This window comes from Bubalus bubalis, chromosome 9 (assembly GCF_019923935.1).
Source record: "Bubalus bubalis isolate 160015118507 breed Murrah chromosome 9, NDDB_SH_1, whole genome shotgun sequence".
Classification (NCBI taxonomy): Eukaryota; Metazoa; Chordata; class Mammalia; order Artiodactyla; family Bovidae; genus Bubalus; species Bubalus bubalis.
Genome location: NC_059165.1, coordinates 73,745,514 through 73,770,479, shown reverse-complemented (window position 1 = coordinate 73,770,479; position 24,966 = coordinate 73,745,514). Strand labels below are relative to the sequence as shown.

The 24,966-nt window shown below is 43.7% G+C and overlaps 1 protein-coding gene across 3 annotated transcripts in view; it reads left to right on the top strand.

The window, feature by feature from the left end:
• SEMA6A (semaphorin 6A) overlaps positions 1-24,966 on the top strand; it is a 131,274-nt gene that overhangs the window by 43,925 nt on the left and 62,383 nt on the right. For all 3 annotated transcript variants that reach the window (XM_006078741.4, XM_006078739.4, XM_006078740.4), the window contains exons 2-3: positions 21,880-22,017; positions 24,510-24,627. In XM_006078741.4, the coding sequence (XP_006078803.3) occupies positions 21,918-22,017; positions 24,510-24,627 (218 nt within the window). In that variant the 5' untranslated portion in view covers positions 21,880-21,917. The remainder of the gene's footprint in view (positions 1-21,879; positions 22,018-24,509; positions 24,628-24,966) is intronic.

Sequence of the window (24,966 nt, the reverse complement as noted above, 5' to 3'; positions counted from 1 at the left end):
CCACAACTGGTTGACAAGGACAGATGAAACAGTCCATGTTCCCTACCCCTTTCTCCTAGCACGGAGCGAGAATATCGGCTCTCAGGAGAAAGATGGAGAAGAATTCCTTCTCCAACCTCATTTATACTTTCATCTTTCCCTGGCCTGCTGATTATAAAAGATCACTTTCTGACAGTGCTTTGGTGAGAAACATTTTTCCCTCCATATAGAAAAAAATAAATTAAAAAACCTTATACTTCCATGCATTGGATCATTCTCAACAGTTTATTTTTATTGAGCAAGTCCCAAATCCATTTGTTTAATCTGGCAATAATCATCTTTTGGCCACATTCAATCTTCTTGAGCCAACATATTGGAAGATCCAACTCCACCCATTTCTAGGGCAGAAATGGACATCAGTTTTGTTCTGATGACAAAATGTTGAAAGCCAAGTATGACTGTGAAGAATTAACCTCTGTTTGAATGATATTTTTCTGGTAGGAGCTTGAAGCAACAATTTAAACTTCATTGTCAGGAGTAGATAAAATAAATATCATCGTTTCACACCCAGGGGAATCTGGGCCAGCTACCTCTTTCCCAGTTCTTATTTCATTGTCCATGTAATTGAATAAAACATATACTCTAATGTAATATTAAGATCACAGATTTAATAATACAGAACTTGGGGAATGCAAAATTTACTTTTCTCAAGATAACAATTTCTTTCACGTGCTGGGCATTACATGCACTTAAGCTGTGCTTTCAGCAGTGTAACTAGGTCAGGGATTTCGTATACTATGGAGGTGTTCCTGTCATTATGTGAATACCAGTGTCTTACATTTCATGTATATTTCAAGAGCCTGTATTTGCAAATAGAAAGGCCAAGCCTGTGTTAGTCTGCTGCTGTGTGTTACCAGGGCATGCATACATGATAGGGTTTCTGAGGCCAGTTTGCATGAAAGTCTTTTAAAAAGGAGGTTGGGTTCAGTCTATAGTAACTGCTTCATGGCTCCAATCCATTATGAACTGAAATAAGCAGGTAAATCTAAGCCTTTCTGGAAAAACTCAAATGTGTGGCATTTTCCTTATAGTAAATTTGTATTTGGACTTTACCTTGCAGTTTGTGTTATTGACATATGTCTCCCCCATAAATTGGAAATCCTCTGGGGACAGAGATTGTGTGTTTGATTATTCATTCATTGATGCATTTATCTATCCACCAAACCTTTGTTATTTTGTTAGCCTTTGCCTGCTGGGTTCACTGTCCAGTGGTGTGGGCAGATCAGTAAACAAATAATGTCAGTTTGACTGTTATGATAGAACTCTTTCAAGTGGAAGAAAGAAGAGAGACATTAGTGATTAACTGTCAGTGGGGATCAGGAAAGACCTCACAGAGGAGGTGATGTTTGAAGAGTGTCTTAGGGAAGGGAGGAATTCCAAGGCAGAAAAAAAGAATGGGATGGAGAAGTAGGCTGGGTTGGGGGGATGGCAATGAAGAAAATATTGGGGGGGCGGGAATCACCCTTCCCTCGTAGATCAGTTGGTAAAGAATCTGCCTGCAATGGAGGAGACCCCGGTTCAATTCCTGGGTTGGGAAGATCCGCTGCAGAGGGGAAAGGCTACCTACTCCAGTATTCTAGCCTGGAGAATTCCATGGACTATATAGTCCATGGGGTCTCAAAGAGTCAGACATGACTTTCATCAGTAGAGGGGAGAGCAGTGCAAGACAGATACAAAGGATGGATAGATGAGGAGAAAAGAAGGCAAAGAAAAACCAATAATGGCCAATTCAATTAACTGAATTGTGAGAGATTCTCATCCTATTGTTAGGAGCCATTCAGTAAAACCCTGGTATATATTCTTAATCCTGGGCACAGGTAGGAAAGCTAAGGTACTAGGGCAGGGCCCCTCACCAAGGAATACTAGGTGAGAAGATTACAGAAAGAAATCTTAAAAAAAAAAAAAAAATTTTTTTCTTAATCATTTTGGCCATGCTGTGCATGCCAGGATCTTAGCTCCCTGGTCAGGGACCAACCCTGCACTTACTGCCGTGCAAGCACATAGTCTTGACCACTGGACTGCCAGGGCAGTCCCCTTCAGAAAGGCTCTTAGGGCTGCTTCCGTCTCAAGTTCTTATACGTCAGCCAGCCCTCATCAGGATACTAGCCACAGTACCTTGCTCATCAATATAGACAATAAATACGCAATGTATTGTCTATCATAAAAGGGTTTTTTCCTTTGAGGTGTTTGTAAAGTAGCTGGAAAGAGGGTTGTGAGCCTAGTAGATAATGACTAACACCAAGGACCACAGGCTCTTCGTCCTATTCATAATGTCATGGCCCCATGCATCCAAAAAAGTACAGCACTCCCGCCCCTGAAGTCATTAAACCACCATGACAGTCTGGTTAAGCACCAAACTGCATTTGCCATCCTCTCAGAATGGCAGCAATGCATAAGTGAATCAAAATGTGGGTGACTCCAAGGCAAGACACAGAAGGTTATATGCGGTTGGGAAGTTTGGGGAAAAGAGGCAAAATAGAAACTACAGTGAGGAAGTATTTTTAGGAAATGTGTGATATATAGGTACAGTATACAAAATTCAAAATGCTGAAACATGAAGATAGAGTTTCCATATGCCAACCCCAAGCACAAAGGGGAATGGAGAAGAAAATGGAGGCATATATTAAACACCTCTTCAGGGGCCAAGGGCTTTTAGTCCTAAAAATAACCAGATGAAGAGAAAGTATTACTATCCACTTTATAGGAAGCCTACAGATATTAAATAGCCCACCCAAGGCCACAGAGCCATGAATAGAAGGAATCAGCTGGAAGCCCACTAGAATTACCTGAAAGTGGAGGAATCCTCAGTGCCTAGGACATGCCTGGCACACAGTAGGTGCTCAGCAAATCTTTTCTGAAACAGCCCAGACTTCTAAGCCTTTGTTTATGGCGTGGATAAGGTTGAGTCAGTCACAGAGACAAACTTATACATTCTCCTGGGATAAAGAACTGCCTTGAAAGTCAAGGGGGCAGACATTCAATGGGAATAAATAACAAAGTAACAGCAGTAAAAACTAACAAGATTAGGACAATGAGGAGTTAAAGAGAGAGTACTGTCTAGAATGTTACCCAAAATATTTTTTTCTTAAACTAGTATAAAAATGTTGTCATTGCAACAATAGCCAGGACAAAGCATAGAACATCTGACCCCTAAAAAATAGCTTCTAAAAATTAAGTGTGTGTGTGTGTCTGTGTGTGTCTTTATGTGAGTACAAGTAGTCAGACACACATTCTATTGAGGTTAGAAACCTGTGAAAGTAAGTAGATACACTGAAAGCTGTCTTTAACCTTAGCTGTAGCATTTGCTAGTGGAAACTCTGTAATAACTGTTGTGTTTTTGGTGGTGGCCATGATTTCTGTTCAAAGTTCTGACAGCTGCCCTCTTGCTATTTATGTATTTCTTGTTAGGGAGCCCAAGATGCACAACTGTGAGCTTGTAATGAGGGAAAGAAGACAATACAAATAACATGAAAAGGGGAGATGAATTGGTTATCGCCAGAGAGACAAATCACATATTCTATGCTGCTTTAATTGGAAAACAGTTCTTTTCAGGGGGTTACTTTCTCTTCAGCTGAGATAATTAAGTCTGGGCTGACATTGGTGACCAGCTCCTGATGATATATAGTCACTTACTAACAATGCAGCAATCAGTAATCAAAATTTATATTTCGCAGGTTACCAGGGCACTGTCGAAAAGAAAAGCCGTCCTGATAAGGCTGCGAGATAGGCTTCTAATCCAGTGTTCACGTGGCCTCTACGCTGTAGCATCTGGGTGGGTTAATTAGATCTGCTTTATTTCAACTCTTGTCATAGAAGAGAACGTACCTATTGTCTGTGTTTACATTAGAAATACTTTGCAAGCCCCGTGCTAGAAAAGAAGTTTCTGCAGGGCTCCCTGTAATTTTGAATGGATTAAATTATATTTTGCTAGTGGTTTGGCATGAGGGTGGGTGGGCACGAAACACGCTTGGATATTTGAAAAGCCACTCCATGTGGCTGGCACAAATACAAGTTCTCTGAATCATGATTAATTATCCCTGGCTGAAGCTGAAGGCATTGCAATGAAAGGGATTCAGATTGTAATTTGGAAGCCATTTGTGTTTATATCAGCAGTTCCCAAACTTGTCTGCTCACTTGAGTCACCTGGGGATCTACTAAAATTTCCGAAGTCCAGGTCACACCCCCAGGTCAACTCAGTCACAATCTCTGGGTGTAAGACACAGGCATCCTTAATGTTTAAAGCTTTCCAGGCAACGCCAGTGTACAGGCAAGTGTGGAAAGCACTGTTTTATGCCCACAGTGTGGTCTATTTTCACATTTAGCTGTGGATAGGGCTTCCCAGGTGGCTCAGTGGTAAAGAATCCGCCTGCCAATGCAGGAGACACAGGAGAAGCGGGTTTGATTACTGGGTTGGAAATAGCCCCTGGAGGAGGAAATGCCAACCCACTCCAGTATTCTTGCCTGGGGAATTCCATGGGCAGAGGAGCCTGATGGACTACAGTCCACGGGGTTGCAAAGAGTTAGACAAGACTGAGCATGCATGCACAGGGCAGCAGGTACTGGTGGAGTGTGGAAAAGCGAATATTCATGTTCCAATAGGCAGCCCTTGCCTCCAAGGTTCAAGTTGGAGTTGAAATTCAAATCAGAAACTACTGTCTCCCACTGAGAGACTAGAGCCCCAAGAAGAGCAGTATGTGACCCACCTGGCAGGAGAAGCAACTCAGTGATTGAAATGGACTCTCAGGAGAATGGAAACCAAGGAAGGAAGCAATCAGCCTTGGCCCCCATCTCAGCCCCGAGCTCAGTGTTTGCTGAGTAAACAAGTGAGAAGAGGAGCAAGGAGGAGGCTGTCCCTCGTAGCTGCCCTCCTGCAGAGGGATGCTGGGGGAGGGTGAAGGACACTTTTCACCCAACATGTCCCGTGGGTACAGTGAGTACCTTGCCACTCATCCCCCATCGCTCTTCTCATGAAGTTTCATTCTTTCTCTAGTCAGTGACCCCTCTTCTCTGGGAGAAGGCATTCTGGGAGAGTCTCTGGTGATCGTTCACAGAAGAGAACATTCATTCCACTTGTAAAAAACTGGGCATCCTCTGGAGATGCTTTGGAAGCAGCCTTTGCCATGGGATGTGAACGCCAAGAAAGGGCAATCATGCCAGAGATCATGCGGCCAGGAGCTGCCCAGAAGGGAACAAGCAAAACATCAGCTCCCATACACAGCCCTGTAATCCTGCTTACAGAAAGTAAAATTTTAAATATGAAGGGCATTTGCTTTGAGTTCATCTGATGCTTGGTATTCGACTTCATCACGTCCTGCCTTTCTGACTTGGTTACATTTTTATTTGAAAGTTAATAAATTAGGCAGCCATTCATATGGCACACAGGGGGTGGTTGTGGTGTTACGTAAACGACCAGCCACCATATATATTCATCTGTGTCACAGATGGAGTTACGACCGCCGACCCTACAGAGCCTGTAAATGTACCTCACCCTCCTCCTGTATTCCAGAACATTACCACTGGCTGAGCATGCTGTGAGGGGATGGGATCCTGGGGGAACTGTGGGAACTGGCAGGTAGCAGCAGGCCTGTGTTCCAGGTTTGCCTTTGGAGACACAGATTTTAAAAAATAACTAGTTCTGTTCCGAAAATGAAACACATACCTAAGGGAAAAATTTGAAAAAAAAAAAAAAACATAAAAGGACACAGCATAAAAAGTGAGTTTTTCCCCACATCTGACCCCCAGTCCTTCCCCGTCTCAGAGACAGCCACTGTGGTTGCATATGTAACCAAGCTGAAATATTCACCACAGTTTTAAAAAATTAGTCAGTCTGACTTGCGTTTCAGTTTTCACTTAAAATTTTGCCCCTTTTACAAATGCTACAGAACGCAATGCGCTGATATGTAAAAATAGTCAAAGCCACTTGGGATCAATATCAACAAATATTTAACAAGTGCTTTCAGTGTACAAAACATTGCCTAAGCAAGCCATTTCAAATGAGGATTTCACACATATATATTTCCTAGTGTTCTGGTATATAATCAACTAATCTAATTTAATGTCTTTGTACTAAAGCCTTTTCTCAGAAACCAAGATCAACCCTTCCTTGCCCCCCACCTCTACCCTCTCGTTCATCTTCTCATCCTTTCACAGGCTCTTTGATTGGAGATCTGTTTTAAGGCCAGACATCTGAGTGGGTGGTTCATTCATGGCCAGAGTACTATCTCTCATACCTTCTCCAGATGGACTGGCTCAAGGATCTAATAGTCCCCAAAGAAATAAAACTTTTCCAAGTTGAAGAAGAAGAGAAGCTGCAGAGTTTTGTGCTCAAAGACACGTACGTGTTGGAGGATGGGAGATGGTCCATGACAGAGCTGATGTCCCCATCCACCTCTCGTCTGCAGAGGGGGAAACACCCCCAACTCTGTACCCCACGGGAGCATTCTGGGCTGACTGAAGATGGGAGACCCTCAGCCCCCTCTGACTCCAGCCAGCAACATCTGTATGTCTTCTCTCCAGCTGGCTGGCCCAGCTGCTGTGTTGTCAGGAGAAAGTTATGAGTCACTGGTAAGGGATTTGAGACAAGAGCAGAGTTAAATCATCTCTTGGGGTCTGTGTGTCATTGGCAATTGAGCCTTAGTAACAAGCCAGTGGATGACATGCATCCCTAGGAAGGCCACACACCACAGCTTAACTGTATCCCACACTTCAGGACTTTCCGTGAGCCTTACAGAGATGGAAGAGGCTGGGCAGTATGCACACGGAATATTCCCAGCCCAAAAGGCTTCTGGTCATTAGGTTGTGACCATCTCTCTCCTTGCATATACTTTTTGGCTACTAACCCGCAGCCTCTACAAGCTGCTCAAACTGGGATCCTGAATGAATGAAGCCTGGTCAAAGCCCAACAACATCCTCTTTAGTCCTCTGATTGCTGGCATGTTATTTCATCTTAAGAGCTTAAGTCAACAGGAGGATTGTGCTGGACCACCTGTGGTTTTCTGCTGTAAGCAGTGCTTCCTCAGTATGTGGGAGGAAGGACTTATCAGAGGATCCAAGAATCATCAACAATCAGCCTCTCTACTGGGACCTTCAATGTCTAGTCTAGCCCCACATCCAATGTCTGACTCCATGCCCAATATTCCTTCCGTCCCAGCATTCCTCTGGCCTTCTGGTCCCTTAGGGGAGCCAGTCCATGTTTGTGTTACTAGGACTATGAGAAAATTCCTCCTCATTTTCAGCAGAAATTATCTCCTCATAATTTCTGTCCACTGATCTTAGTTCTACCCTCGTAACTGTCTTCTAGGTTTTCCTTCAGATATCTGAAAATACCTCTCCTTGCCCCTTGCATCTCCTCTTTTCTTTGTTTTTAGCACTGATCTGTCAGAAACTGTTCTGACACTCTTCCTTGGATTAACATTTATTCATTATTCAATGAATAATTGTTGGGAATTCACTGTTCCTGGATGTGGAGATACAGTGATTAACAAAAATCAAATTTGCCCATACAAAGCTCACATTCTCATGGAGGGAAGGGACAGACAGAAACAAATAAGAATATAAATGTAGGAACATCAATTAGGGACAAATCCATTACAGAGATTTAGAACAAAGGGATAGAAGAAAAGGCACTGGCCTGTTTTCAGGGTCAGGGAAAGCCTGTTGAAGGATACGGCATTTCAACTGAGTTCTGAAGGACAGAAGTGAACCAGCTATGTAAAGACCGGGATAGGGGAAGATTATTCTAGGAGCTGCTGCTGCTGCTGCTAAGTCGCTTCAGTCATGCCCGACTCTGTGCGACCCCATAGACAGCAGCCCACCAGGCTCCCCCGTCCCTGGGATTCTCCAGGCAAGAACACTGGAGATTCTAGGAGCCGGGAGCAGCAAATCTAGAAGCAGGAGTGAGAGAGCTGTGCATTTGAGGAAATCCAAACTGAGAGGTTGGAGTAAAGTGGGCCATGGTGGGATGGAACAAGACTGGGTGTGGGAGATGGGTGACACCATTTGCACCTGGGAGAGAGGGTTTCAGCTCTGTTGTAAATGCAATAAGGAACTACTAGAGTTTTAGGCAGAGGAGGACATGATCTGATCCATGTTTTTAAAAGACTGTCTGTTGCTGTATGGAGAGTGAAAGGGTGGAGAACCAAGTGGAAGCAGGGAGTTTAATTAGGAAGCTACTGCAGTAGTCCAGGCAGGAGCTGACGGTGGGCTAGATGATCATAGGTTGTACACAGAGAAGAGGAAGATTCGACAGGTGTTTTGGTTGTAGAATCAACATCATTGTTGTTGAGTCACCAAGTCATGTCTGACTCTTTTGAGACCCCAGCCTGCCAGGCTCCTCTGTCCATGGGACTTCCCAGGCAAGAATACTGGAGTGAGTTGCTATTTCCTTCTCCAGGGGGTCTTCACAACCCAGGGATTGGACCCTCGTCTCCTGCATTGGCAGGTAGATTCTTTACCACCGAGCCACCAGGGAACCTGGATGTTACCTCTCAGTGCTGTGAACTCTCATCATTTCCTTTTACATGCTTTCTACTTTGCTACAGCTGCTCGTGTACTATCTTCTGTAGTAGTCGTGGGGCTCCTCAAGGGCAGAACCCGCAACTGACCTATGACCGGGGTCTCCCCTGCCACCCCTGCACAGGGCCTTGGTTGCTCATATCAGACTCCTGAGGGAATGAAGGGATGAGTGAGTGAGTCAAGGTGGAACCAACAAAGGCAGTTTCTTATTTTACCTTCAGTGCCTACACACTTGTATGATATTTTCCTCATGCATCGTGTTCTTACTGGTAACCCCCAAAACATTAAAGAAATAATCCATGATGTACAAAAGCTATGCTCCTTTGAAGTAAAATGATTTGCAAAACATAGGAAAATGACGAATCATGACCCTCAACCTGCAAATCCACCTTCTGTGTGAGTAAGGGGGAGGCATCCGAATGCCCCTCACTTCCAGACGAGGCAGCAGTGCCCGGGGCAGGGATCATCTTGCCCTCCTGCTCTGGAGCACCTTGCTCCCTCCTCACTGAAGATTCGGGAGGAGATTCAGCCTTTCCTGTCTCAGACCTGATGGAAAGCACCGATTATTAAATCGATTAACGCGAGGAGCACACTGCCTGTTCTTGCCTAACACTTCGGAATGACTTTTCTGTGTTTGCTCTTCAGAGAGATGACAATTGTGTTAACTGAGCAGGAAGACTATTGCTATTAGGGTAGGAAATCATTCTGCTTTAGACTTCACTTTAGTTACTCAAAGTGAACCAGTGGACTCTCCCTTTCAAGAAGTTCATGCATTATGCTCTCTCCTTGTGTTCCATGGCTGTGTTTTTTTCCATCTCACTGCTCAGACCTTAGAATCCTCACCAGGGAAAGCCTGGGTGACCCAGAGGCACCTCTGTGCTTTCCAGTAACCAGGCAATGAGGAGCTTTCAGAACCATCAGTGTATTTCCTTCGCCTCCTCCACTTCCTCCCCTGAAAGGTGAGCCTGCACGTGCAGGGTTCCTGGGTGACCAGCCGCCCCGGCACGCCTGCTGGGCTCAGCCCAGGTCACACATTTGCTTTCTCTCTGATTCATCACATCCCTTTCGTCTAACCCTCAGCACTTTAATTTGGTTTCTGCCTGTCACCCTCAAGCTTATTGAATAATTTCACTTTTCCTCCTGATTCTGGTCTCTCTCACAGAGATGGTAATTATACCGATTTGTCTGCTGGGCTATTAATTACAGGAATTGTGGCTTATTTATTTATTTTTAGACTCAGAGGCTAATTGCTGGTGGCCATGTGCTGTTTTCCGCCCCCAGATAATTTGGACTGCAGTGATTAACCTGGTGTCCAGGTTACCTGCTATTAACCATCTGCCTCCATTTTATCCCAGAGTTAGAACTGATTACCATTGCGCCCAATGCCCAGCATCCCTTCTGTGAGGAAGAAAGGAGAGAACAGTGTGTAGAGGAGCCCCTCAGACAGGAGGGCAGGAGAGTATGACTTCCTCCTCTGCCGCCCTGCCCATTGCCCAAGATAAGAGCTGTCCTCCCAAAATATTTTTGAAATTTAGCATCTTCATTGTATTCATTAATCCTGCAACCTAGTAGTATTCTCCATGAAAAGAGAATCACAGGTAATGCAGGTTCAATCCCCTGGGTTGGGAAGACCCCCTGGAGGAGGGCATGGCAACCCACTCCAGTATTCCTGCCTGGAGAATCCCCTGGACAGAGGAGCCCGGCGGGCTACAGTCCATTGGGTTGCAAAAGAGTCGGACATGACTGAGTGACTTAGCATGCATGCACATTTAACAAAGCAGAGGGCAGGCCCTGCCAGCCCACAGTTCCCACTGATTACAGGGACTGGAGAAAGCCATTACCAGCGTCATTCCATGGGGAAGAGAAAAATTACAGGCTGCAGACAATCCTTTGGAGAAACCACCACCAAATGCACAAAAAAAGCCTTTGAGGTCTTTCCATTTGGGCTTCCCTCATAGCTCAGTTGGTAAAGAATCCGCCTGCAATGCAGGAGACCCCGGTTCAATTCCTGGGTTAGGAAGATCTGCTGGAGAAGGGATAGGCTACCTACTCCAGTATTCTTGGGCTTCCCTGGTGGCTCAGCTGGTAAAGAATCTCCCTGCAATGAGGGAGACCTGGGTTCGATTGCTGGGTTGGGAAGATCCCCTGGAGAAGGGAAAGGCTACCCACTCCAGTATTCTGGCCTGGAGAATTCCATGAACTATACAGTCCATGGGATCCCAAAGAGTCTGACATGACTCAGCATTTAACTCAGAGAGGAAGGAGTATGGCACTGCCTGAGGTTGGCTGTTCAATGGGAGGAACGTCCTCGCCAGGTGAGCCTGTCACCTTCTGCTACTGCTGGATGTCACCACTCGCTCACGAGAGCCTTGGAGCCCATCTCTACCAAGATCAGCCCTGCTCTGTGAGCATCACTTATCTGCGCAAACCTTGTCAGTCCCTGTTATGGCTGGGAGCCTGGAAGCCTGTCGTGATGAGCACAGAACAGAGGAAATTGAGACTAGATGACTCCGTCAGCAGTTCCTAATCTCAGAATTATTCTTGCAAGCAAAGTATAACAAGATATACAGTTTTTTCAAAAAATGAAATCAGATTGCATTTTTTAAATTCTGTGAGAATCTCACAATACACCTAGGGATAATTAGAGAGCTCCATGAGTGGGTACGTGCGTGCTCAGTTGCTCAATCATGTCTGACCCTTTGTGACCCCCATGGACTCTAGCCCACTGGGCTTCTCTGTCCATGGGATTCTCCAGGCAAGAATACTGGACTGGGTTGCCATTTCCCTCTCTAGGGGATCTTCCTGACCCAGGGATCGAATCCTCATCTACTGCATTGGCAGGCAGATTCTGCTCTAAAAGATCACCTTCCCCCTGCCCCCCGCCTTTTTTTTTTCCTATTTTTAAATCTCTTCAAGACAGAGGAATATAATTCTATAGTCTCTTTATCAAAACCTTTGAAACAGATATGCGTCAGAAAATTTAAAATTTTTAAGATTTCAGAAAGGTAACTTGGGACATATCTCCCAGTGCAGGCAATATCTAGTAATCAGCTTATTAGTGTTTTTGCAGTGAAATGTATAAATATTCATCCTAAGAGAGATAGAGTGTCATGCCACTGGAGGTCAAGTTTTGTCACCAAATGAATAGAAAAAAAAAAAACTCTTGATTTGGGGGGGAGGCATTGTTATTGTTTTGTAATTGCAAATAAAGGATTGTATACCTGTATTTCAAACACTGATTTGCTTGTCTTTCTATAAACTAAGGGAGAAATGAGGCATTTTTAAAACCAGCTCCCACCGCCAAAATACTTCAACTGGATGCTGACCGCCTTCATCTCAGTGGATGGGATTTCAGATGGTTCTGTGCACTGACCTTTAGGTCACTTATATAAGGAATCGAGTCACTAAGTGGTAGAAGCATTCAGACAAACTCATAATTTCCTGGAACTGACTCTCAGTGGCCTTAAGGAAGCCTATTTTCAGGATGTTTAGAAACAGTTCTTCATTTTGAAGGCAGGATTTCACATTAAAAACAAATGAACACTTAAGGGAGTGGGTAAGTAGTAAATAGTACTCTCTCGACCCCAATCCAAACTGATCCTGTCCTAAGTAAATCAAGCTGGACTAATGAGTCACTTTCATATGTGTAAAGAACATGAACAAAGCCAGTAAAGATATTTATTTCAGAAAAGTGCAGCGATATCTACCAGATACCATAATAACCTGAAATAGGCTTAAATGTATAGCTTTGCAATTTCCCTCTAGTTTAATGGGACATAAAGTGGACTATTTTTCTCCTTTTCATAAATGAAATGAATTTCCTAAAGAATATAAGAGAATTATGGAAATTCAAGAGACAATGCTTTCATCTCATTTCTGTTCTGGATGTGTCTGCACACAGAGAGACAAATAGTCCGCTGTGTATGGAGATTTCTACTGCTGATAAGTACTGGTCAGCAATATCATGCTGTGTGATGAACAGATCCTGAAATTATAGCAGGTCTAAAATCAGAAGCTTGTAGTCAGATATAAACTCTACTTTGGGCTTCCAGGGTACTGGGAGAGCATCAGAGTTCATTGAAAGAGACAAGAAATACGATGAAAGATGGCATGCAGTAAACACCAGAGAATCTATTTCAAAAGCTTAGTTTAAGGAAATGATTTTTACTCCCTGATCTTAAACTCCTTACCAAAAACAGCAGTAAGAATGTATAGGATTCTGTCAGTTTCAGTCTTTTGTGCTTGGTGATACTGTTATTTGGGACTGTTATTCAGAGCTCAAAAGGAGAAACTTGCAAGTTGTTCTTAATTTTCTCTCATGTCTACGGTGGACTTTCACTCCAAAATCGGGAATGACCACAATCCCTCAGCCACCTGAGCCTCAGAAGTATGACTGGGAGATTCTGCTTTCTGTAAATTATACTGAGACCAAACACAGGAGTGATTACAAGGGAGAATCATCCTGACAAAGGGCAGCCATTGCTCCGTTTTGATTTAAATCAGCTCAGGGTTTTGACAAAGGTTCATGGAAAACTCCAGTCAGTAATATCCTTCGTTTTTTCCCTTTAAAATTACTCTGCAAATATCTTTCTAAGGGCTGGCCAAAATTGCCTTCAATTTAGGCATGTTAGTTTTGCCCTCTTTCATTTTTAATGAAATCACAAATGTGTAGAAAACCAGGGAGAGTAATACAACAATAACTCACATACTCAGCACCTTGAAAGAATAAACACCAATATTCTCAGCTCTTCCCTCAGAGTTCCCCCCGACACCACTTTTTCTTCTTCTGTCATATTCTTAGAAGGAAAAAATAATCAGATACCAGAGCTACATTCTGAGCTACGTTCTTTAAACTGAACTTTGGGTGAAGTTAAAAAAAAAAAATCCATTCATTACTTCAGACAAATATTTGAAATTCCTTAAGCAGAGAGTGAAATGGCCCCATTTGAAAGCATCTGAAAGTCTGATCAGCATGGATTCACCCATTTCAATGCCCTGCTCTCCAGACCCAGCCCTTTGACCGGAAATGTCCTCCAACCTGCTTCTCCTCTAACCCCCACCATCCACAGTGAACAGTCGTGCAACCTGCCAAGGCTTTCTCCAAACAGAGGTCTCACTGAGCATCCCGCCCACGTTCCTCTGCAACACCTGCACCCTCCAGATAGTATTCTCCCCAACAGAATTTTAATTCCTTTTGTAAAAATGATTGTCTAGGTGTTCTATTTTTGGACAATGATCTAGAACTGTCAGGCCCACCTACTAGGACAGCAAGGTCCTGAGGAGGTGAAGAGATCTAGTTTTTTCCATCTCTGGCTGAGACACAGCATCCAGCACAGAGCCTGGCTCCTGGCAGAAAGCAGGGAACCAGAAAGAGGGAGAGCGAGTGATGGAAGTAATGAACATCAGGCAGAAAGCCAAGGAGAAATGAATGAGCCTTGGCTTCCTTTCCGAAAGCCACGTAACACAGGGACAGAGCTCGGGGCTGGCGTCCGGAGTCCTCAATGGCTGCTCAGCATTGCCGCTTCTCAGCTGCACGACATTTGCTAAAATGATCTCACTTCTCAGGGCCTCAGTTTCCTCAACAGCAAAACAAAGCAGGTATCTGTTCCTATCTCTGGAGCAGATGTTTGAGGGCAGCAATATTACAAAAATCGAGAAGCACGGAGATGGCAGGGAGCTAGGGTGTGATGTGGGTAAACATGGTTGGGATGGTGGCAGCTTTCTGAGATCAAGGGAGTCTGCCACAGCCTTTTCTGCATAGATTGCCAAGATCATGCCTGTAATTGCGGAGCCCTAACGAGTCAGGAGACTGTATCTGAAACAGCCAAGAAACGTGCATTAAATACACCGCCTCAAGCACTGATGGGGTGGGGAGAGCCTTGGTAGAAAGGAAGAAAATGATCATAACAATCACCTGAAAGACCAGGCTTTCCTTCTCTCCTCCAAAGTATCATAGGTTTATAACCAATCTTTATTTTTCTTAAAAAAAAAAAAAATTTCCTAAAAGGACTTCTGAATTCACAGCTGTTTTTCTGCTCCTTTGTGACAGTGGTTTCAGATCTAAAATAGGACACCTATTAAACACAGTCGATATTTATTACCGTACTCCACTGAATGCCATCATCCTTCTCCAAAATGTGTTGAAGTTCGGTCTGTGCCACTTCCCTTTCCCCTGACATGGGAGCTTTTATGTCTCTGTTAATGGCTGAGAAGAGGAGGAGAAAAAAATCAGATGCTTTACTTGAAGGCTAGAGCTGTTTTTCTCTTGTGCATAAAACTTGTATCTTCACACAACATCGCCCAGCAGGTGGCCAACATGACCTGTGAAGACTGCATACAGTAGACATTTCAACCAGACCAGCAGGTCCCAGTTGTCTCTACCTCCATGTGGGAGGGGTTCTTCTGTGGCCATCCCTATCATGCTGCAGCCCGTGGAACAGGGAGGCCCAGGCCAGGGAAGGACACCTGCTATTTAAACACTCTGATTCTTGAACTGTCCCCTTGATACAGGAATAACCTTCAATCTCCAGCATTCAGCAAACTGGATTTTCTGCACTGACATCCGCTCCCCACCTTTTCTCTGAGCAGAGGTTCCCTACTTGGACTTAAAGAGTGTCCAAATCTATTTATCCTCTCAGCTCCTGAAACAGGCAGCTTTGTTTTCACCCTTTATCACAGACAATGTTCTCCATGATGTATTTATTTTAAAACATCACTCTTGAGGGGGCTGCCAGCAAGCAAGTGGTTCTACTTAACACAGAGGTGTCACGAGCTCATCTATACCTCCTAAAACTGTGGTCGAGAAGCGTTTGAATCTTTCTACCACCTTCAGCCTGCAATCACCAGGCCATAAAGCAGAATGAGCCTTTGCATGCCTACACGTTTGCAAGCACCTGTGTACTCCTTTTATAGATTTTTTTATTATTATTACTGAAGCCATTAGGGACTTTCAGCCACTCTGTCCACCTAAGCATAGATGTATCAACCTATATCCAACTGTGATCATTAAGTGCAGTTTCCATTTATGCCAGCCTCTTTCTCTTTCCAACCTTCTGTCTGTTCCCCTTTCTTTGACATGCTAGGAAGGACATCCACTTTGGCATCACATAGCCCTGGCTCAACCCAGGTGGTGCTAATGGTAAAGAATTCACCTGCCAATGCAGAAGATGCAAGAGACACGGGTTTGATCCCTGGGTGGGGAAGATCCCCTGGAGGAGGAAATGGCACCCCACTTCAGTATTCTTGCCTGAAAAGTCCCACAGACAGAGGAGCCTGGCAGGCTATAGTCCATGGGGTAACAAAGAGTCGGACATGACTGAGCAACTATGTATGAGCCCTGGCTTGGTTTCCTGGCTTTCCCCTTTTACTGATGGGCTGTAACTACTGACTGGACACGTTCCTTATCCTTTTGAGCCTCAGTTTCCTTGTCTGCACAGTGGAGAGCATATGGCCTGTCTCTCTGGATTGCTGTGATATTTAATCAAAATAACAAACATGTGTGTCACACATAGAAGGTGCTCAATAAACTTTCACTTCCACCCCACCCTTCACCAGTGTCCACACCAATGTTTTCCTTTGCATTTGTGAGAGTGCTGTGATTCACATTTTTAAAATCACACAACGTGAGCTGTGCCATGTGAGACAGACTCTCCCTCCAGAGAGGAAGCTTAGGGGCTGGAAGGAGGAGGGGAGGGATGGAGGGAAGGAAAAGAAGGAGAGAACTGCTTCTCCTACTGAAGACATAGAGCTCCAGTCGTTAATCTGGGAATTCAAAGAATCCCAAGAAAAGCTGTTAAAAGGCAATTTTTAGTATCTCAACTGAAGAATGAGCAGATGTTTGTGGAGGGCTACCATTTTCTATGTGCATTATCTCACAATCTTGAGAAGCGATTTTAGCCACTTTCGTGATGAGAAATCCAAAGCTCAGAGATCTTCAGCATCTCTCCAGAGGTCCCAACCCATGAATGGAGCAAAGGCATTCAAGTCCTGTGTTCCTGCCCTCTGCTCCCACTGCCTCTCTAGGAATTATTAACCATCATTTCATTTCAAGGAAAAGCTTTTACGCCAGATTCACTTCAGATTTTTTCAAGATAGTCATGTTGTAAAGACAAAGATGAAGAGGTCAGAAAGCTGGGCAATAAAAATGAAAATGTCATCCTTAGAGTAAAACCTGACTAAACTCCAAATGTGACTCAATTGTAACAACAGCGATCTCCTCAACCAGGTCAGAACTAGCTATGGGCCTTGAACTTTGTCCTGATGTTGACCGTAGGCAGCGTCACAGTTCTTTTGCCCCAGCTTGAGGAACCTTCCACAGTTGGTATGTTGTCTATTGCAGTCCTCAAGGAGCAAAGTTGAAGAGAGCCTGTTCCATTCCTCCCGTTTGCCACATACAGAACCAGTGACACAATATGGCCCCTTGAGTTTCCAAACCATATGCAATTTAGGGGCAACCAGGAAAGGATACTGGCTTCCCTGGTAACTCAGCTGGTAAAGAATCCGCCTGCAATACAGGAGACCCCAGTGCAATTCCTGGGTCAGGAAGATCCCCTGGAGAAGGGAAAGGCTACCCACTCCAGTATTCTGGCCTGGAGAATTCCATGGACTGTATAGCCCATGGGGTCACAAAGAGTCAGACACGACTGAGTGACTTTCACTTTCAGGAAAGAATACAGAAAAAACCCAGCCCTATTCTCTTTGGAAAGAGCATCCGCTAGGTGCATGGAGTTTGTTCTGTTCCCACCTCTGTGGTCATCTCAGAGGGGCGCTAACACAATCGCCGCAGAGCCCAGCTGCCTCTCCCGCTGTCTGGAGCCCCAGTGCCCACTCTGCCTAGACTCCGACTCCCGTCCCAGCCCCACACCTCCACAAGGTGTCCGTGGCCTCGCAGCATCCAGTTCAGGGTCACTGCAGGCACTGTCCTCCCAAATCACCTAGAATTGCAATTGCTCCAGTCTCAGAGCTCAGAGCAGTTTTCATAGGCCATTATATTTTATATCCCTTCACTGCACAGGTGAGGAAAGTAGGAGTCAGTGCGGCTATGAGATTTACCCAGCGTCACACCTTCCATCTATTAATGATGGAGTGAACTAATGATTACCTTTTAAACTTCCTATGACATTAGTAGAAAATGTGCTTTTAAAAAGAAACGTTAGCAAATGCTTTTCCTCACAGGAAAAAAAAAGGGCTACTACCATCATTTCCTTTTTATTTCTAGGCTACACTTAAGAGTTATCATCAAGAGCATTTTGCATTTGCACGTTTCCAGATAAATTATTTTCTCATATTATCACTTACTATTAAAATGTTCACTGGTTACCAACATTCTGGAAGAATGGTTGTAACAAATCACATGCAAACTGTATCCATACAGCCAAGTCCAGGTACAATGATACTACAGCTGAACACATAGATAGTATGTGGAACAGCCCACTTGGGTCTTTGAAAACAGCAATGCCCATTGACTTGTATGTATCAACAATAACTGGGGTTTCTATTTACCCCCCACCCTTGTTGTACAGAAGTCATTGTGTCAGTAAAAGCATGAAGTGAAGGGGATGTCACAAGAACCAGAAATGGTTATGAAGTCAAAGAATGAGGTCACAAGTGGTCACATCTTCCTTCTTATTAATCAGGTTAATTTCACAAGTGCCACATGACTGAGAAGCCATGATAAGCCCACCCAGCCAGGAAATTGCTCACTTTGCCCAATACTAGTTCCAATCCTCTACCCACTACTCCCCAAATCCTGCCCCAGAAAATTCTACTTGGGCTCACAAACTTGTAGGATTTGGACAAACTGACTCACAGAGAAGAAAAACACTAAATTAGTTGCCAACATTTAGGGGGGGAAAAAATAGGAGATTTAACATACAACTTTAGCTTTCTGGCTTCTTAAGGAAAAGAAAAACTCAGAGAGCTGGATTTGTAGGCCAACACTGCAGCAGGCCAGCACTCCAGAGCTGCGTGGCTGCTGTCCACAGGAGAGGGGCCAGCCCTCCCCCAGTGGAAACATTCCCACCATTGTCTTTGGAATGTCTTTTTTACCCATTAACTTCGTCTGCCTATTCTTAAGGTTTTCCAGTGAATTTTGCAGGTTAGAAAAGTGTTGGAATATCATGTTTTAGGGATGGTATATTTTACAGGGGTCATTCCTCTTCGGGCTAAGAATAATGGAAGACTGAGACAATGTAGATGGAAAATTCAAGCGTAATAAGCTTATTTTTGAAGTAAATGTTTTTGTTTAGAATCCTCATATTGATACTCTTCCCAGGATCTAATGTTCTGGGTAGCTGATCAAGTCTAAATCCTTTTCAGCCTATACAAGCACAGTCAGAGAGGGAAATTGACAAGAGTCTACAGATGCCTATAAATATCCTATATGTTGCTATTTAGTTGCTCAGTTGTGTCCGACTCTTTGCAACTCCATGGACTGGATAGCCCACCAGGCTCCTCTGTCCATGGAATTTCCCAGGAAGGAATACTGGAGTGGGTTGCCATTTCCTTCTCCAGGGGATCTTCCTGACTCAGGGATCAAACCCGTGTCTCCTGCTTGGCAGGCAGATTCTCTACCACTGTGCCACCTGGGAAGCCCCATCCTACACTTTACAGAGTTTCCAGATCACTTAAACAACCCCATAGCAGCAGCTCAGCTAGCTCAAGATGTTGAAAAGCAGTGGAAAGTTCTTATTTGTTTTTATTCTCCTGGGCTAGTACAAGTCTGTATGCTGTGGTCTTAGCAGAGAGACTCAGCCCGTGTTCAACAGGATAGAAAATGACAATGTTATTGAATTGGGATCTCTCCACAAAGTCATTGTTTCAACAGGAAAATATATTGTCTACTTATTTACAAGGGTTAGAGCCCAAAGTTCTGTATAAAGGGAATGATACATCAAAACCTCAGCTGAAGAAAATTATGAAGCATTCATGTGGACTAGCCAAGATTAACCGGGACTGCCAGAACACTTTCACCCATATGATGTACATGTTAAAAACCTGATGATATGATGAGAGGAAGACACATAAAACAGATGTTTTTCCTGGTATACAGCCCTCCTGTAAACCTGGAGATATTTAAATAACCCATCTCAACCATGATCGGGGCAAAGTGTAAGGATTGGGGGAAAAAAGCCATTGGATTGCATAAGAGATTTCCTCTTTATGCGTTGCTCTTCCTGCCAGCATCTGGGTTTGAGAGTGTTGCATCAATCCATGCAATCGTTAAGATGGAAAAAATTAAAATTGGGAGATAGATTAAAATAGTGGGACTTTGTCTCATTAGCTGGAGGACATCTGTACAAAGATGGATGTAATTGTGGGAGGATACAGACTCCTTTGTCATGTCAAGAAAAGTTAACCTTTAAAAGGATACAGATATTCTCAAAGATTTCTAAAGGAATGAGAACCGGTTGTTGAGTCTCCATTATTCTTCCGCGGTGTGCTGCAAACTCTCAGAGGTGAAGGCTTCTGTACAATACTATGATATTGCTCTTGAGCCCTTGGTAAAGGTTGCCACTTCCTTTTACCCGAATACTTTCTGATTGGGGTCTGCTTTATGTTTTACTTACTCCTGTGATTGATTTCTCCTCCTTAATGTTATACTGAACAGAAGCCCTGACAAGCCAAATCAGGGCATCTCAGAGCTTCTCTTTGGGTTTAGATTCTCCAGAATAGGAAGAACTGGCAAATGAATGAATGGCTAGAGCAGTGCTTTTCACCTGTCTGTAAATACACATTTGCATCTCTGGGTAATGGACTGCCCTGTGACCAAGTAATTATTTAAAGTTTAATTTTAACCTACACATCAGAAATGGAGATTTGGAATGGCTTAGGCTTTTCTCTCAACCTCTCTCCCTCTTTGATTTTCAAGGTAAGGCAAATTAATTAATGTGCACTTTTCGATTGAACAAATGATTAAGACCCAGCTGTGTCTGTGAAACCATCAGTTGTGATGCAACACTTGGGGCTTGTTATGCTTTTTTTTGGCATGAAGAACAGACACACAGGTATCTAATATTCAGTGTGTTCCAAAAAGCGTCAGTTAGCAGCTTGTTTGCCAAATTAACTTTCAAAGATATGTAAGTTGCTAAGTTTGACTTTATTACACCCAAATCTTAAATGATTGATGGACTACTGTGAAATAACTTTGTTCAAAAAAGACAATCTTTGGCAGGCTACTTCAAAGACTTTACGAAGATAAAAAGATATTCCCATTTTACATTAATTTCCCTGATAGATCAACAGTTATTTGAAATATGCCTGGGGATTATGCAATAGGTTCTGTCTTACGACTTTCCTTTCACTGTATCCAGTAGCCCCACGTGGGAGTGTTTCTACTTCTAATGATTTAGGATATTTTTTTCCTACACATAAAGAGCATCTTTAAGAAAATGCAGATGGGTAGAACAGTATATCTGGCATTTTTATTCACTACCATTTCATCACATGGCAGCATCTGACACTAAAATATACAAAGATAGGGTTTTTTCAGAGTCAACAATACTATTCAGGATGTGGTTTCAGATGCTGCCTGTAACATTCTCCACAGAGACTGAAAGGATCCATTTCTTTCTTTTTAAACATAGATTGTGTGACTTTATTTATGTCTAAGGTCACTATAGAATTACTGTAGAATTACATAACCAGGAGTGAAAACCTCAACTAAGGTGTCAAGGGGGTAATGGAAATCATTGAACTGGGCCAGTACAGGTGTTGGGGGTCAGGTGGGGTGGTGGTGTTTGTGGCTGAGAGCATAATGCTTGAAGGAAACTGTCATTTAGGTCAGTATGTCAGATATTCTGATTTTTCTAAAGAAAGGTAGAAACCTCCTAATTTTTCAATATTGGGGAACTATTTCAAAATTCTGAAAGATCCTGGGGTGGCCACACAGAACATGTCTGGGGATGGCATGTTGCTCTAAACCTGCTGAGAAGAAAAAAATATATACATTTACATTAAAAGGGGGAAAAAAGCATTCTCAATTATCCACATTTTTCAGAATGTCATTTCGTGATTGTGAAATAGTCACACATAATGGCCTCACGATGGCTCAGGGCAAAAGAACCAAGACCCTGAGTCACTGGTTTGAGAGAAATTTTGCAAAAGGGTTCCTATGCATGAGGGAGGAGGGTGCAGTGAGTGATAAGACACAGGTTCCTTCTGCAAAATACCATCACGCGTGTATCCACCATGAGAAAGATAGAACACAGAGGCCCCTTTCTCTAAAATTTATCTTCAAGGCCATTTGATTTTATGGAGTGGAATAAAACTGACTTGCAAAAAAAAAAAAGAGAAAAGAATAAAAATCCCTTCTTTGCTCTTTGGCAGGGTGAAGTAGAGAAGTAAAGTCTCCCCGCTGAACTACTATGAGGTCAGAAGCCTTGCTGCTATATTTCACACTGCTACACTGTGCTGGGGCTGCTTTCCCAGAAGATTCTGAGCCAATCAGTATTTCGCATGGCAACTGTAAGTATCCACCTCTCTCTCACTCTCTCCGTGGGCACTTGTGCCTGTGTCAACCGGCAAAACACACACATTAAACATTTCATAGAAGAGGAGACTTGTTAATCACTTAAACTTGTGTGGATGGCATGCATGTGTGCGTGCTAAGTTGCTTCAGTTGTGTCCAACTCTTTGCGACCCCATGGACTGTAGCCCTCCAGGCTCCTCTGTCCATGAGATTCTCCAGGCAAGAGTACTGGAGTGGGTGGCCATGCCCTCCTCCAGGGGATCTTCCCCACCCAGGGAGTGCCACCTGGGAAGGTGGATAATTCAAGTCTAGTCAAACTGGTGGGATGACTGTTCTATGACTCCAATAAACAAGGTTGCGGGGACACACTTGTGTGAGGATTTGAAACAGCCCTCAGTACCTCCAATGAAGTCTGAGTTACTACAAGGAGGCTGTGATCACGCCTAGAAACCAGCTGCGGGAGAACATCACGGTCTTCTGGGTGTTGCCAGGACTGCACGTTTTCATAGGGTAACGAATACAGAGGCATTGTTACAACAGAAAAGAAGAAGACTGGGACAAAAATTAACTTTCGTTTAGACTCAGAAGTATATCATTGCAAGACTTAAAGTGCTTCTGAATTCCCAGTGGACCTAGTTTAACTGTTCATAACTTTCTTTTGATCTCTGCTATCAAGGGTAGAAAGCACCATGATGAAAAGGTCAGTTGACTCCTCAAAAGAGGATAATTCTACCTGTGTGTGGAATGAAATAGACAATTAACTACTTTTTTTCCTTTTCTCCAAAAGATAAAATATTTTATCACAGTAAAGGGGAAAGCATTTTACCCAAATATCTATCTTCACAGTAGTTATCCTCAAACATTGAATGAACCATTAAAAAGGTATTTGACAGTAGGATACTAACGCCGTCCACCCAGCTTTCTGCCGGACGGTCTAGGTTGTAAAAAGAAGTAATTTTACATGAAGGTGAGGTGGCAAGGCTTTACACCTCTAATTAAGAACAAAAGTTAGGGTATGACTAAGGACCAAACTGTGTAGTTTGAAATCATCATTCTTGAAGTGGCGTGTGTGCATGCCAAGTCGCCTTAGTCATGCCCAGCTCTTTTGTGACCCCATGGACTGTAGCCCACCAGGCTCCTCTGTCCATGGGGATTCTCCAGGCAGGAACACTGGAGTGGCTTGCCATTTCCTTCCTCCACCTAACTCAAGGTACTAAACCTTAATAAGCGTTTATCTCCATTTGAGATAAGTATTCTATCTTTGGTGCCCCTGTGCAGAAGAGACTCCAGGAGAAAAAATAAATAAATAAATAAGAAAGAGACCCCAAATATGCTGCTGAAAACCATACTTCAGTGGACACTCAAATCTTTGACAGGACAGAGACAGGAATTAATTGTTTTAGCAACTTCCTTGGTGAATGGGTAGATAAAATTTCAGAGCAGTGGAAGGGAAAGTACAAGATAATCCCATACCAAGCATGGTTGTGAGTGAGTCTCTAAGAGTGAGTCAGACTCAGAGGCTACAGGGGTTTAAGGTGTGTGGGTCAGAGCATTAATCTATGAATGGATTTTGAGTCATTATTTACATTTCTCTCACCCCCCAAAACAACTGCCTTTTAAATGTGACTCATCTTTTTCCCGCCTTGGTTTCTCTGAAGGACTGCCAGTGCTCTGGAGATCATACGTTTAAAGGCAGAGAGATTTTTGAGATGTAGGTATTTCCAAAGGTCAGGTATTATTACAAATTGCCTATTCTCCACTGAGGAGAACTGCAGAAAAGGAGAAATACGCTCGCTGACTCTGCAGGTCAGGGAAAATTCCAGATCACCCGACTGGCTACACTCAGTTTGACCCTGTCCTGTAAAAGTCCCCGTTTCTGTGAGATTAGCCAATTGCTTAACTTGAGAGTGAACTTCCCACAGTTCCTAGAATGCCAGCCGACCTAGCGGAGCTGCCTTCAATAGTAGATTATTCCAGCTGGACGCCTGTGGAGACTGTATTTTCCTTCTGGCTCCTGGACGAGGGCTCTTGCCTCCAGACCACATTGCCTTTGTGGTGATTGATGGGAAGGCTGCTTTGAAATAGTTTTGTCCGGAGACAAGATCTTTGGCAGACTGCCCCTCAGGCTTAGCACTCTAAAGAAGATGAAAAGAAAACTGGGCAAGAAAAGAGCACCTTCATGTAAAGGGTTCACTGGCAAGTTTAACCCCCCAGAAAGAGGGACAAGTCAGAAAGACTGACGCTCGGAAATCTAAGCCCAGGCTTATTAGCATCAGGAAATGAAACTGTAACTCAATTATCCTTAAAGAGCACTTTTCTATCACAACATTTCCTAAAATAACAGACCTGCGTGGAAATGGAAAATGGTGGCATGGTTGGACTTCAATATGGTTTTGTTCTGCGGCCACCCACTTCCGCCCGCCCTGGCCCTGTCAATTCTTGGCTTGATTTCCTCTTCCCTCTCTTGCCCCATGTCCTCTTTTCACAGATACAAAACAGTATCCGGTGTTTGTGGGCCACAAGCCAGGACGGAACACCACGCAGAGGCACAGGCTGGACATCCAAATGATCGTGATCATGAACAGAACCCTCTACATTGCTGCCAGGTGAGCCCCCTTTCCCCTGCGTTTGCCTTTGGAGCATCCAACGGGCCTAATACCTAAATGTCCACAGTCTGCCTCATAGTAAAGATCCTGACATTCCCAAAGAGAGTGTTACTTCATTTAAAGGCTACTTTCATTTGTCAAGCAACCATTCTTTCAAGACTTTCTGTGTCCTTTTAACTTCATGAAGTGGATTTGGATAGAAATAATTGCATATTTTGGAGTTTAAACTCAATCCACGGTTTATCTTGAACATTGTGTATATACATATATATGTATATACACACACACAGTATACACAGATATTTCTCAAGCATAGGGTAAAGTGTTCTCTCCTTGATA